Source organism: Solanum tuberosum, unplaced genomic scaffold, assembly GCF_000226075.1.
Source record: "Solanum tuberosum cultivar DM 1-3 516 R44 unplaced genomic scaffold, SolTub_3.0 scf00441, whole genome shotgun sequence".
NCBI classification, from domain to species: Eukaryota; Viridiplantae; Streptophyta; class Magnoliopsida; order Solanales; family Solanaceae; genus Solanum; species Solanum tuberosum.
In genome coordinates, this window is record NW_006239381.1 from 114,979 (window position 1) to 130,078 (window position 15,100).

Sequence of the window (15,100 nt, forward strand, 5' to 3'; positions counted from 1 at the left end):
GAAATTCGAGCTTAATATTGACTTCATTGAGAGTAACCTTTTGAAGACTACTTTGTAAATCAGCACTAGATTGAGCATTTCAACTTGACAAATTGATCTCTCACAACTTGCGTTTCACCTCTCCAAAATATAATGATTACTATTAATTTCAACAACACTTATTGTATGAGCTAGGAATTAAAAAATGTTTTCAACAATTTGCATTTGGTTTGATCCTATTTTTGTGGTTGGAGATGTAAGAGACTAAGGGGGATATGGCTAAGATTTTGGTAAACAAAGTATCATGGGACACTAAAATTGTTGGTGGAATAACAGGAGAAAATGGTGAAAATCGGGCCCAAACCCAATGTAATGATTAGAAAATCTAATAAGAAATAAAACCATGTGTCCAGAGGTGGCCGCATCATGGGAGGCACGTTGGTGACTTGCTGTTCTCAGCTGGGTAGGCTACCACTGTTAGTAATGTCCATTGGGCTAACATGCTGAGCTAGCCAGCCATCAATTTGACAAACTAAACTTACTTTGTAGGATTAAAAAACAACAAACAGGGCCCAATTATAATATTCGAAGCCCAGAACCTGTCTAATAAATAGTTCGATGCCCATGCTCATATGCCTTCAAATGAACCATCGTAAGTCCGATGCTTCAGAAACAGCTCTGTACTGTGAGTCTGTGACCATATATAATTAATTGGTTCCATCATGTAGTAATTGCTTTAAAAGTTTGGAATTATCATTGGATCCCTTTGTGTTAGGCAGCCATTGTGCGAGAGTGTCTCTTGGATTGAACATTGACAACATAATGTTGGTAGCATATATATATTATTTGGATCCCTATATGGGTAGCATTATGTTGTGAATTAGACAAGAAAAATATTTAACCATGGAAATTGACAAGTAATCCATCTTGTTGAGGGGGGATTGGAGCATAAGAAATTTTACATGTAAACCACAAAAGATCAAGTGTCGTTACCTGTATTTGTGCTAGATAGGAGTTAGGAACCATCGAAATTCAATCCATAAGAAAAGATTATCAATGTACATCTATCGAAAGTGATAGAAGCAGATATCTCCACAAGTGTAATCCAACAAACTTTAACACATTCCAATAAAATGAGCAATTTCTGCTATAGGAGTAGCTCTGGCAACTTATCGGTCAATAACTTCTCCTTTTCCAAACACATTTAAACAACATAATAGGGGTTTTATTTTCCAATTCAAGGTTAGAACAAAAAATAAAGTATATATATATCTTTTCCTTTTAAAAGGGTGTTAATTAAGCAAGCCAAAATTTGAAAGTGAATTAATCTTTTTGGGAAATTCAGCAACATAGGGTTAGGCGTGCATCATCATGGGTGCAGCTCTATTCAGGATAAAAAAAGAAGTGGTGTATGTAATGGGTATAGAAAAGTTCTGTTGCTCATTACGAATTTCTTGTGCTTATTATATGATGAACTAAGATGGTATACACAGCTCATATTTACAAACATGATGTACTAAAATGCGGTATAATAGCATATACTATACAGCTCATAGCCATAAACTTAGGATGCTTTAACTATACATTGCTGCTAATCTATCTCTATCTCTATCTCTTCACTAAAATACCTTTTACACACCAAATATTTCTCTAACCGTCTAATGCAATAGACGTAAATATCCTACATATTATTGAACAACATCTCAATAGCTGCATCAAGTGAAGCCATAGAGCATTTAACTTAAGATGCAGGGAGTCAAGGACCTTCTTTTGTTTGCCATTAATTCGTTTTTCTACCAATCCTAATTAACACGAGTCTCTCAAGAAATTGTAAATAACAGCAGCATTTACCTTTTAAAAGATTGTACAATAGACAGGGATATATATCTGGTTCAAGAGATTTAGATAAGATGGACAGAAAAGTTGAGCAGATTTTACCATACAGAGAAATTTAATGCTAGGTACAGCAACATCCTGATAATAAAGATGTAGGGAACAAATAATACAGATGAAAATTCATACCAAATACTAAACCTGTTAACTACATGATTTGTTGGTTGTATGAAATTGATGGTAGCCAAAGTTTTCAACTTTCAATTAATCTGCTTGTACATATTGAATACTCAAAATGATGCAGGATATTTTTCTTCATTCCTGCTTTTTTGCCCTTTGGCTGTGGGAGGTGCAAAAATGAAATTTATATAGACCTGCTAAAAAATCACCGACAATGAAGAGATTGGTCTCTTGAATTGTGAGATGGTTGATGTGTCAGTGAAATGATTTAACATGGAAAATCTGACACCTAGACTTGTATCCATCGCTAGCTGCAGCCTGCTCAAACTTTTTGATTGCAGCATCGTTCTCTTGAAGGCTGGTCTGCACAAAGAAGCGTGCCCACCAAGAAGAGCTCCGCATTTTTGCCTATACATGGAAAGCCAAATTCTCTAAGTTATAATTTCAGAGCAGAATGATAAAGGAAAAAAGTGATACAGAGACCATGTCTTCATAAGATTAGAGAATCTATTGCCTCAGAACAGTGTGTGCCAATTTCACAGTTCTCAAATTATCAAACGATCATCAACATGGTGCTGTAGATAGTACTGCATATTGTAACATCAGTTCTCTAGTTTGTTTTTGTAATCTTAACACTTAATCTTTCAACTTAGTTCTTGGTTTAATGGTATAAAATACCAAAACAGAAAGCTCTTTGTAACCACAGAATGCATTTCAACTAATAAGCATTTAACCTATCTTCGTCCCTCAGAACATCAAGAGAGATGTTTCTTAGATGCGTTCACTACCCTAGACGGGGAATGTTCATACTTTTGGATTACTTTTTCCACCATCAATCACCGAAAAAAGCAACACAAGACCTACTTTTATGTGGAATGTGGAACTAACCAGATAAATTCCAGTCCACTTGTGAACTCGACTTCATAAATATACGAAAGTATAACTCTTATGTTGGTACCTATATACATTAAATTGAAGTAATCTACACTAGTAGGACGGGTGTACCACCATAGACAGAAGCTGAAAGTGCATTTAACAGCCAGTCACAATCAATAATCAACTGACAACAATTACCAACCCAAACAAGTGATAACTGAATGAAGAGACTGCAACTTACAGGACGTCCAAACTTGGATAGCTCAGCGACTTTAGCTCTGGAGTGACCAGGGTAACCTGATAATTTAGAACAATAGGAAAAAATTAACAGACGAGCAAGTTAAATGAACCACAAAGTGCTTTCAATAACAACAGATATTCTCCTCACAGTACCTTGAAGGGAAAGATATTTGTCTCTCAAAAGCAACTATTCAATTAATCATGTGCTATGTACGGCAGTGACAGAGGTAGGCATTTAACTTACATGGGAACTATCTTACAGATTTCTCTTTTTCCTTTTTTACTTGTGGGTGTTGCACGTGTGTGTTTGGGGTGTGGGGGTGGAGAAGGTTATAAGATACGAACTTTGGAAGGCAGATGCTATCAACTCTGCCTACCCAAACAAAAGAAGGCACTATCCATTGTTGGCTTTATTAAAGCATTTATTTTCTCATAAGCAGATTAACTATATCTAATGAGGACGTTGCTCCAAATATAGACGTATCCCAAACATTCAAACAAGGAGCCTTTTTTTCTCATTTTTTTTTATTGGTAAACCGCAACCCTCCAAGCCCCCTGTCAGGAGTCAAAAAGGATCCCTTTCCCACTTCGCTCCTTTACTGACTTGAACTCGGAATACCAAAGTCACGTCCAAGATGGACGGGGCGGAGGGAAACCTAACGATTGTTCCAATCGAGAAGGGGGGAAGACAGGAGTACTCAACGGGGATAAGGGATCCCCCCGGGTAGAGGAAGTAAGAGATGGCTCGCTTTTGGGAGGTAGACTGCCAAATTTGCTTCTGTGGATGCTGGTTTTCTTCAATCCCAGGCAGTCCCAACCTCTTGGTTGGAAGTGGAGTCCTCTTGCCACTGGAGCAACCTCACTTGTTAATTCTAAGAACCAGGCAATTGTGAAGCAGTAGTATAATGATATAATTTCAATTTGTATATAGTCCAACTGTTCACCACAAGAGGCATCTTTAATGAGTAATTATGAGAGAGTTGAATGTCAAGCATTTGTCAGCAGTGCCCCAGAAAAAGCAATTTTAACAGCTAAGAACTTTTCATACAATGTACCTAAAGTTTTAATATTTACCTGTAACAATGACTAGACCATCAGCTGACACCCTTGCTAACTCTGGAATAGTCTTGTTTAGGTATTTAGGAGATAAGTAATCCACTGCATCCGACACGATAACAAGAGAAAATGATTTTGGCCTGTAGGGTAATGGGAATTTGATGTCTGCCACACGCACTATTCCTCGGCGGATAAGATTCTTGCAGTTCACATCAACATCCTCAACATCATAAGGTTCAACTCCCCATGCTTCAGTTTCTTCTTCTTTTAATAGTTTGGATACCACGGAACAAGTATCAGGTCCCACGTGCAAAACTTTGCGCATGCTGTCACCATATGCCTTCTTTAAATAAGGTATTGCCTGGTGAACCTCCGAAGTGCAGGTAAATTCACCTACAGCCATTGAAAGACAAGCAACCTCTAAGTTCAATGAGTTGCTCTTTTTGAACAAACTGATTCGCAAATACAGTAAAAATTCATAGTGGAATATTGCACCCTGAAATAAGATATGCACTTTCAACATAGTTTAATCTGATAAGAAATGCCACCAGACATGCTTTCAGTCTTATTCCCTGTATGAATTGTTTCAAGATGGAAGAAAGGATCTTTGTAGTTTATGATGAAGGCAAACTATTTGATGATGTAACTTAAGACTATGACTCCTTCCCTGATCTTCTATGACATATTGATCAGTTATATGAAAAAAAGAATGTGAATCGCTAGACAACATATCTTACTAAATTTGGAAAGATGCCAACGGTTTTAGCATGCAAGAAATGTGAGACTCTTTCCCACATAGGATCCTGAAAAAGCTAACTGATTTATAGATTAAGGCTCCCTACTATGGGCATCTGAATTAGTGGTGATACCTGAAATTCTTTCTGCTGTTAATTGTTGGTATTAAGTCCAAGGTAAGAAGCTTTCAGATTCAAGGACTTTAACATTGATCACTTGTGTAATTATTTTTTTGAAATCCTGACCTCCCTATTCCCTAGCAATTCATCTTAAATTATCCTCTTGAAACAGCAAAAGTTTATCCATTATTGTTAAATACCGCAAAGACAGATAATTTAATGGCATGATGCAACGGAAACCACCATTACATAAGGGTGCTTACCTTCAAGCCTGCTGAGTGCTGAACTTCCAGATGAACCTATTAAGGAAACATAACCAATCAGCCAATATATATAAAGCCAAGTACTATGAAGCAAACAACACAACTGGCAATCAGGATCTTGCTACCACTGAGTAAATTTAAGATAATCTGATGTATGTGTTGAAAGGATAAGAACGATAGCCAATGACAATTTCTGATTAGTGTAGGAAAGAAAAAATATATCATCACAGATGCAACCGGTGATCCCATAAAATTAGGAAGCAGACAATACTTTGAAATAATTGCTTATTTTAGACCCAAAGAAAAAATAAATACCTGAGCCTCGATAGAAATAGCCAATAACAAGGACAGCACCCTGAAATTAGTAGATAAAATAGTTAAGTGCACTTAATTGGAAACATAGCCCAAATTGGGGAACCAGATATTAAAACAAAGTGAATATATATTGCTAGAATGAATCATACTTGATCACCAGTTATAGGGCCTTCAGAGAAGTAATTACGAAACTTACAAGAATGAGGAGGACTGTAGGTAATAAAGGAGTAGGGCGCGATTTCGGATGAAAAAGGCCTCCGAGGCTTCCACCACCAGCAAAGCGCCGTGTGGGGTTTCCGGGCCTTCTAGACATAATTGCTTTACTGGAATATTGAGTCCAGAATACTACACCTGGAACCAAATTAGAAAAGGAAATTTTTAACCACTGCTCCTCACTCCAACAATAGATGTGAAGATATAGAAACAAAGTATTAATAAGAGAGGCATACACGCTCAAAGTTCTTGCTGTTATGGAATGGTCCACCTTATTTATGGAGTTGATCAATTGTTAACACAACCCAGGGCGGATCCACAATATGATAATGTGGGTTCACAGGAAATCGGTAACTTTAGTTTAGATTAGGTAGATGATCAAGAAATCTAAATATTTATACATATTTAAATGTAAATCCAATCATTAGTATATTAACTTGAGGTCGTAGGAACCCATAAATTTCAAATCCTGAATCCCATATGAACACAATCATGTTGTTTTTTACAACCTTTGGCTCACACACACACAGACTATTAAGATACCAGTATGGTGATCAAGGATCCCCAAAATAAATATAGTAAATGAGGTTAACTAAATACAGATGTGTAAAGTAGCACAAAAATGGAAAGCCACCCAACTTTCTTTTTATTCTACATGTGGATTGTCACATACGAAACTACAGCCACTCTAATTTTAACAGAACACAGAACTTCATTATCCGAAAATAACAACAAGAAAGTTTCTTGATCTTGAACTAGAGAAATTGAATTCAGTGACTAACTACGCAATTCTTGAAGAAAACAAATGAGCGGTTAACAATGTGGATCTGCTAAAGAAACAACATTAATAACAGCAAAATCAAGATTCAAGATTTAGACAAAGTAGGGAATCGGTTAACAGCAAAATCAAGATTCAAGAATGGGGTTGACAGAAAAAGTATAAAAACACAGAGATTAGATTTCAAGAAAATGAATATCGGAAACAGGGCACAAATTAAAAGAGGCAAGGAAACCAACCAAATCACGACGAGAGAAGCTTTAGAGGAACAGAATTGGCAATTAAGGAAGAAAAGAATGTATTATTGGATCTAATCTTCAAAGGTTGCTAGATTTGGATCTGTTGTTGTGTTTTACTTAGAAACATATGCATGCTCAGGTCGGATCCAACGCGTATTTTCTTGGGTGTAAGTAAGTGAAAACCAACCAAAAACTAGCCTAGCGGATGGGGGACCCTGAAAGACAGCAAATGTCAAACACGTAGGAATTAGAAATGGCCATCCTTTATTATAGACAGCGACTTAAAGTTGATACTAATATAGCATTATTTTGCCCTTGCCGTCGACCGTCGGTGATCCTACTTTATTAATCATAATAACAAATACACACTCATTACACTTAACATGACTCTCTTTTACGTTTACAATATTATAACTAGCTCCCTTGTTTTAACTTTTTTGTAAGTTTACAATATTACAACTAGCTCCCTTGTTTTAACTTTTTTGTAACACATGTATCTGGACTGATTTGTCCTCCCTAAAATCATATTTAATTGATTAATTGCATCACAAGTTCTAAAGATATTTTGGTACGTAAACAATGCACAGTAAGGTTTACCCTTCTTCAGTTTTTGGTGGAACTTTTAACAGTGAATAAGTTAACCACCAGTACAAGCTTCATCATCTAAAACGACAATTTTAGGTTTTGTACTCTGTACAACGTCTAAAAAGGAATTGCTTATGAAAATGATAGGGCTGACAGTTAACAGAAATGGATAAATGAACTTCTGCTATGTACTTGGTTTTATCACATTGCCCAAAGTGTGTCGGCAGTACTGGTTGATAAAGAATTTGGTGAAAAGCTACTTTCATAACTGAGAAATATAGAACCACAAACTATTTCGGGATTTGCTCTACAACTTGATAGTTTTGTCTCACAAGCATTTAAACGTCTACTTTTACAACAACACATAATATGTCACGGCTCACAAGTTATTCTAAGTACATGATGTAACGTAAAGGAGATATCATCTATACTACAGGCTGTGTGCCGAAAATGGCTGTGAAAGCCAGAAGCATGTAACTTGCAAGAGCCTGTGAACCAGTTACATTAGGCATTTTCGTAGTTTGATAAGCACCTCTTGATATTCAGAGAATGAAATACCAGATATAGAATAACCTTATTCGTATTTAAAATGGGAGTGAAGACATCCCGAATAACTGATGACCACGGTCTAAAAGGCAGCTCCAATCCATGTTCGAAAAGGAGATGCATGTACGTAGTTGTTAGTCACGAGTCCTCCTAACTGTGTTAAAGATTCCACAGCTGCTATAAATAAATACTATTGTTCAACTGCTATTCTGGTATCTTCTGTGCGTGGTCGTCTCCATTTGCGGTCAAATATATCCTTCTCTATGGTTTTCTGGGGCTTCAATTTTTCATCAAGAAGCTCCAGCAACTCTTGCAACCCAACACCTGTTAAGGCAGATGTCTTGACATGTGGAGCAGACTCAGATCCAAACTGATTTTCACTGCTAACGACCTCCCACTTGTTAGAGGGGTCGTTTTGCTGGACCTCTGCACTCCCACAGCCCACTAAGGAACCATTACAGTCAATCCAGGAATCTTGTTCATCACCGGAGACCAACTCGTCGGAGTAGTTACCTTGTTGATCATCTATGACCTCTCCAAGCTTGCCTGATTGCTCAAAGTCCTCATCTTCATTATCATCATAATCAAGGAGGTCCTCTTCACACAATTTATTGGATGCAACATCATTGTTTTCTTCTGACCCGCTAGGAACTTCATCCTCATTGCAATAACCATCTCCAACAAAATCCTCGCGAAGATCAATCTACATAAATTTCGAAATACTGAAGCAATGCATCTGGATACATGTTTCAGAATATTTGAATATCTCAGACAGTTTTTAAAATTTAGGGAATGATAGTTATTCTACTTACCTTATTCCAAACTTCAATCATATTCTGGAGCTTCTGCTCAGAGACTCCTATCTGCCCGAGAACTTGCAACACTGCTTCCCGCTGCTCATTTAGGTTTGGTGCACTTGAGTCCAGAACATGCTGCAAGAATATGTAATCTATCAGATTAGAAACTTTACAGTTCAAGCAACTTTTCTTTAGCTAACAGATTTGCAATTCTGATTTGAACATCATTTTGGTGGAGCTTGGCAGAACATAATATGTTAACAACATTGAAAATGTAATTAGAGAAAGAAGATACCACAAGGAGGTCAGCTTCAACAACCTCTTCCAATGTTGCGTGAAAGGCTTCTACTAGCTGCACACAAAAAAAACATTTTGAAAAATCAAGTCCAAGTGATTGCTAAGGTCTCTGATGCCATAACAAGAGGACCAGTTGGTGACACTATCCACTCACCTGTATAGGCAATTCTGATATGAATCCCACAGTATCACTGAGCAGCACTTTCCTTCTGAATATTATGTATTTAATCCAATGACCAAAAATAGGGGGTGAGCATTCATCCTCGGCAAAAGGCATAAATCAAATTAGCTACATCAATATTTTGTAAACCCAGTTACTTAGACATCCCATCTATGTAAGAAAAACTTAATGGACCTCCTTTCCACTTTGAGAAATATCATAAACTTCCCTGTATAACAGGGGAAGTCTATTTGAATAGTCTGACCAAAATAGCCTCATTTTTCAAATTGATTGCTTAGGGAACTTCACCAACCTTTTTGTCAACAAAAAAGTTTAATGGAAGTACGAAGCGAACTGCATGAAAAAATTAAGAACTGCAATTCACTTCCAGTAAGAAGCTACAAAATAGAAAAAAATTGTCAGATGTCTCTTTCTTATTTCTCCTATCCATGTTAGGTAAGACATTGATATTGTATGGACAAATTGAAACAAAAACTTTAATTTATTACGGCATCATATGCTTATAAGAGTGCTGACAAACTCCAGCAGAGGTATGTGTAATGAAACATTAAACTTTTCGGATATTTCTCAAACTAAAGGGGAGGTCCTTCTAGTTTCTCTTCACTAGATGGAAAGTCTAACGAATTCATCCAATTTCATATTACCCTGATGGGAGAATGACACTTCTTAACTTGGGGTCCACTGTGGCAAACAATCTGCACAATTAAGAGCCCAAATGTTGGATAGTGTCATATAACTCAACTTGTCACAATTCAAGCTTAACTGACATCCAGCATCAGAGTCAAACTACAGACTAGCAAGTTGTTTACCATACCGATCATCGCAGTAGAGAAAGCTCTCTGATACTGCACTAACCAAAGTAGATTTTCCCTGTTAAGGAAACAATTTCATCCATAATAAGAGATTGCTGTAATATCAGATTAAAGGGATTCACGTGTTTCCGATCAACCTACAGCATTTGTGTAACCAACAACAGCAACTGTAGGAATTTCTTGACCATCTGATCCTCCATGCCTCTTACGAGCAGCACGCTGCAATGATCGTGTACGACGAACCTCTTTAATCTCAGATAACAATTGATTCTTCCGTTCTAAAATTCTGAAACCGAAAGCAGTAGAATTAGAAAAATATCATATGTATACAGTGAGCGAGTGAAACACTATTGGATCATTAACAACTAAGTGGAAACAGTAAAGTAGGGAATGTATTCAGTATATAGACAACCTCTACTATTGACTGAAAATAATTTACTAATCAAATACACGAATAATCCAAAAGGACAAAAATATTTCTGCTGACACACATTTCATGGTTAAACCATATATTATCACACACTATTCTTCAAGTTACCACATTCATTTTCATTTTTCTTCTGTAGTTCTGGAGAACACGCACATGATCACAAAAAATATGATGATATCATAGCCCTTGAAAGCACTAGTTGCTTACCGCTACACATTACTAAGGTACATTGATCCACTCAGCTTCATTTTGCATCTAAATCTCTAATAAAGTGAGGTTCATATTCCTTTGACTCTCAAATAATATTTCTTTAAACAAGATCGCTTGCATAAGTTCTCATAAACAGAGTTGTGTACGCAAAACATGCACAATCAATTATTAGCTGACTTGACAAAAAGTGTGTTTTCCCGCTTTCCCTAGAAAAATAATTAGAACAACTATGCCTCAACGCAAGCTAGTTGGGCTGGGCGGCTGGATAAATGCATCCTCAATGTCTATTTCGCTCAATTTTGACCAGTTTCGTTCCTATAATCAATAACTTAGAGTTCTCTAGCATAAGAAGTTCTCTACATGTTCAACTGACAGACTGAAACCTTTCCAGCCTTATCTATCCACAAAAAACGTTTAACAAAATAATAGTACATCAGGGTCAGTAACAAACCTTCGCCGCTGAAGCTGCAATTCTGTCTCTCCAGCACCACTAATGAAACCACGTCCCCCACTTCCTCTCCTGCAAGTGAAAATGGCATACTTCAGAAATTCTAGCAGCAGCAAATGGAATTTCTTGAACTTCAGCAATCATCTTAGTTACAGTAAACATATAACTGAAAAGGGGACAACTCTGCCAGGAAATCAATTCTTTGAACTTCCAAATGCATCCTTCAGTAGAGATCAAAAGCCAGTAAGCAATAAAATTACCCTCTGGCACTAACTACTTCAGCTTCTCCACCTACGCCAAAACCATAACGTCCACCAGGACCACGCACACGAACAAGACGACTTTTTTTGTACATAAGTGCAGCAAACTCAGCCTGTAAGTTAATGGCAAGTCAGAGAGACTGCGAAGGTCTAAGTATTCCTTCTTCTATAGGCACAAAAACGATCATCAAAGAATACATTGAACACCATAGCGAGATAGAGCAGCAGGTCACCTGTAGCTTAGCTTCTTTCGTCTGAGCATGTGCATTGAAAATCTCTATTATCAGACCTACACGGTCCAGAACAGGTTTACCCCAATCCCGCTGCAGTGGAAGAACAAATCATAAAAATAAAAGGTTAAAGGGGAATACATAGAAACCTTGGCTGATGGATAATTGTAGCTGTGAGATTAATTAATGTCTGCCTTCAGAATATGAATATAACTAACAAGTCAGCAAGTCAGCAACTTTTCCAATGGCTCTATCAGTTTCTTTTAGAGCATAAAATTAATAAACCAACAAGCACAATGACTTACTTCTAAATTTCGCTGCTGTATGCCAGTAAGAATTGCATTTACAAAAATGGCATCTATTCCTTCCTGCTAACAAAATGCCAGTGACCACTATCAGCCTGATTAACCGTTAACAGTTCCATAATGCTAGGAGAATTAATGAATTTATTAAATCACATTCATATAGTAAATCCTCTACCTGAGTATCCAAAGAATTTACATGGCATTTCACTGTATCCACAGTTCCAGGTCCAAAAAATGTATCTGTCATGACAAGCACAATGCACAAATCATTTCAAGAATAGGCCACAGATCAAAAACTTACCAATAGTTGGCTCTCCTTTCTACCAATAACTTCAGGAAGATTCCCACTCTCCCCCTTAAACAACAAGTCAGCTCTTATATAAGGAAAACATTTCGACCATATTTTATAAGGAAGAACCCCAACACAAAGGCAGAGGTCTACCAGACAGTTTTCAACAGACAACCTTTCGCATAGATGAAGGGAGAAATGTGAGCACAAATATCCAGTTCTAACAATAACTCTTCCGCTTCTTTCTATATCCCCTCTATAGAGAACACAGTCAACTTTGTTTTGATCTGAAGGTGATGAGGGGCGAGAGAGAGAGAGAAAGTGGTTTAGAAATTTTTCTTTCCCTTAAGGAAGTGGTGTCTGCATAATCATTTACTAATATGAATTCTGTACTCTCACCAGCATGATAGTTTCATTTACTCGTAGTTACAAAAATGCACCACAAACACTGTAACAACATTAAGGCAATTAAACTTTAATACACACATTTTCAAAGGGAAAACAAAAATGAAACTTGATGAGGAAGTATTATTAGGATATGTCGAAATGACAGTGCGTCAAGCACTTAAAGTTGTTGAATCAAGCCCTTAGTTTGTGACTTTGTTGCTTTACAAAATAGCACTATAACTGTCCAAGCCCATAGTTTGTTTCCTCTATTATGTAGCACTTTAATTGTTCAAGGTAATGGGGGCATAAAAAAAGAGCCTTCATATAGATAGATTATTGATAAATTTTACATAAATTACCCAAGTTTCTTACTTCTTTCCCAAGGACAAGCAATATTGCAGAATGGAAGATATCAACTGGGAAAAAGTAGAGTTCAAAGTGCAAATATAACCATCTATGATCAAGCCTGTTTCAGCTATTTTACTGTATCTTCTCAGTTTCAGATACTCTTTTACTAACTACATTCAATGTGACAGACATTACTCTAAGTTGACTGTCTTCACTCCCTGAAGAAATGAACCACCATAATGGAGAACCTTCTTGCTTATTTCAAAGCTATTGATAAGACAAAGCAATAAAAACAATAGAGTAGAGATATCATACTTCACATTAATGCTTTAAAAAAAATTAATGCATTTGACTCAATGGGAAAGAGATCATAACCAGCTAAAATGCTTGAAAACAGGTTAAGGAATTGTGTTCAATACATTAATGAAATCTCAAATTTCATACAGGTAAGGAAACCATGCGACATATGAGACAACCAGCACTTGGTAGCCTTATTTTATGTACCTTTTAGGGATGATATCGCGGCTGTAATGCAAAATGTATCAATAAGTTGAAGATAATAATCACTTCTGTTGAGCAAGCCTTTTTAAAATCTTACAAGAGTTAGACTGGCTTTACATGTACAGTTTTATCTCAACGTGTAGATATCCGCCCACTAAATACACGTGAAGGAATGTTAAGAAAAAATATCATTCTGGCTCTTGGTGTTACTATATGTTACGGTTACCTACAGATTTAATACAAACATTGCTTGGATTTCTACAGAGAATTCATATACTACCTCTGACCCAATTTATGTGAGGATTCAAACAACTTTTCCTTTGATTACAATTTTCTCAAACTTCTTAGCTATGTTGCATTATAGCAGTTTTCATGTATATTTTCAAATATGTACATTAAATTTATAAAATATTTGATGAATCTATATCCGATTTCTTGATCAAAATTAAGTGTTCTGACACTCATACTGCGAATTGAAGCAAAGAACGCAAAGAATCATTTAACACATTACGTGACAAGAGGAACAATGGTACGGAAAACGCACCAGCGCGAATTGATCGAGAAGCCGGGTTTTGGACGACAAGATGATGGGGCATTTGTTTATCAAGAAACTCAGTATCGTAGAACCCATCTCTTTGTTCTTCAAGGGAATTAGCCAGGTTCAGTGCCTCATTAAGTTTAGGCTTGAGAACCGAATCAGGCCGAAACCGAGGCTGAACAACAAATAGCCTTGGAGGACTCTTAGGGTCCGTGTTGAAGTCATCTCCAGACCCATCTTGATGCTTCTGTAGAAGAAGAGAGCTACAAGGCGATGACAGAGAATGGAATAAAGATAATTGAGTAGACGGTGATGGATTAACGGGCAACTGGATTGATTGAGTTGGAGTAGGAAGTAGAGAGATGGAGAATTGAGAGAAGTGGCGTAGGGCTTGAGGAAGGCAAATCTTGGAGGTTAAAGAAGATCGCAAGTGAGAGATTGTTCTGAACATTGGAGACGACGGTGTTCATTAGGCGTTTCCGGCCGGTGACAATTGATATTACACGGCATATATATATGGGGTGACAGTCGCAGCCGGTGGAGTTGCATTGTGCATGTTGGGTTAGCCCAAAACCGATTTCGTTAAAGTTGGACGGCCCAAGCCCAATCCTTATTGATAGGCCTAAATTAGGAAGTAAATGTATGCGACTCTAATTTCTAAAAATCCATTGAGAACTTGTTTGGGGCAAATATATAACTATTAATTTTTCTTTAAATTTTAAAACTTGTCCCAAATTTTTATATTTTATGAAAAAATCTTTTTTTTTGTGACCTTAAGTCTCAACTAATTCCTATCTACCTTTTTCGATAATCTGATCTAAAAATGCATGCACGTCATGAAGAGATTATTCGAAAATTGTGAAAAAATTATATTAAACAATAACTAGTTAGTATTATTGTTATTATTCTTTTCACTAAAAGATTTTCGTAACTAATTGTAATTTGACGAATTGTAATAGCTGATAATTGTGTTATTAGTAGTTTTTATCAAAATAACATATTATGATTGTAGAATAATATACTAGTTAGATTGTTATAAAAATATAATTTTGTGTCAAATTTATAAGTATCTTGGATAGGTGTTAGAACTTATGGGTAAAAGTTATGTTT

The 15,100-nt window shown here is 36.6% G+C and overlaps 2 protein-coding genes across 4 annotated transcripts; both read right to left on the reverse strand.

The window, feature by feature from the left end:
* Positions 1-1,890: 1,890 nt before the first annotated feature.
* On the reverse strand, positions 1,891-7,270 carry LOC102583825 (uncharacterized protein At3g49720-like). Of its 2 annotated transcripts, none has more exons than XM_006363735.1 (7): positions 6,827-7,270; positions 5,793-5,947; positions 5,597-5,636; positions 5,282-5,317; positions 4,183-4,557; positions 3,110-3,165; positions 1,891-2,400 (listed from the first exon to the last, which is right to left on the reverse strand). In XM_006363735.1, exons 2-7 carry the CDS (start codon positions 5,907-5,909, stop codon positions 2,248-2,250), a joined length of 777 nt encoding a protein of 258 aa, XP_006363797.1. In that variant the 5' UTR covers positions 5,910-5,947; positions 6,827-7,270; the 3' UTR covers positions 1,891-2,247. The 2 variants fall into 2 exon arrangements, with proteins under 2 accessions (XP_006363797.1, XP_015159110.1); XM_015303624.1 differs by lacking the exon at positions 6,827-7,270 and adding an exon at positions 6,046-6,210.
* A 385-nt stretch (positions 7,271-7,655) lies between these two features.
* On the reverse strand, positions 7,656-14,864 carry LOC102584148 (GTP-binding protein At3g49725, chloroplastic). Of its 2 annotated transcripts, none has more exons than XM_006363736.2 (13): positions 13,997-14,864; positions 12,103-12,167; positions 11,928-11,993; positions 11,626-11,715; positions 11,393-11,505; positions 11,136-11,204; positions 10,186-10,330; positions 10,047-10,102; positions 9,877-9,927; positions 9,206-9,260; positions 9,050-9,106; positions 8,770-8,889; positions 7,656-8,660 (listed from the first exon to the last, which is right to left on the reverse strand). In XM_006363736.2, exons 1-13 carry the CDS (start codon positions 14,439-14,441, stop codon positions 8,148-8,150), a joined length of 1,845 nt encoding a protein of 614 aa, XP_006363798.1. In that variant the 5' UTR covers positions 14,442-14,864; the 3' UTR covers positions 7,656-8,147. The 2 variants fall into 2 exon arrangements, with proteins under 2 accessions (XP_006363798.1, XP_006363799.1); XM_006363737.2 differs by having other exon boundaries at positions 11,928-11,990; positions 13,997-14,863.
* Positions 14,865-15,100: the final 236 nt, after the last annotated feature.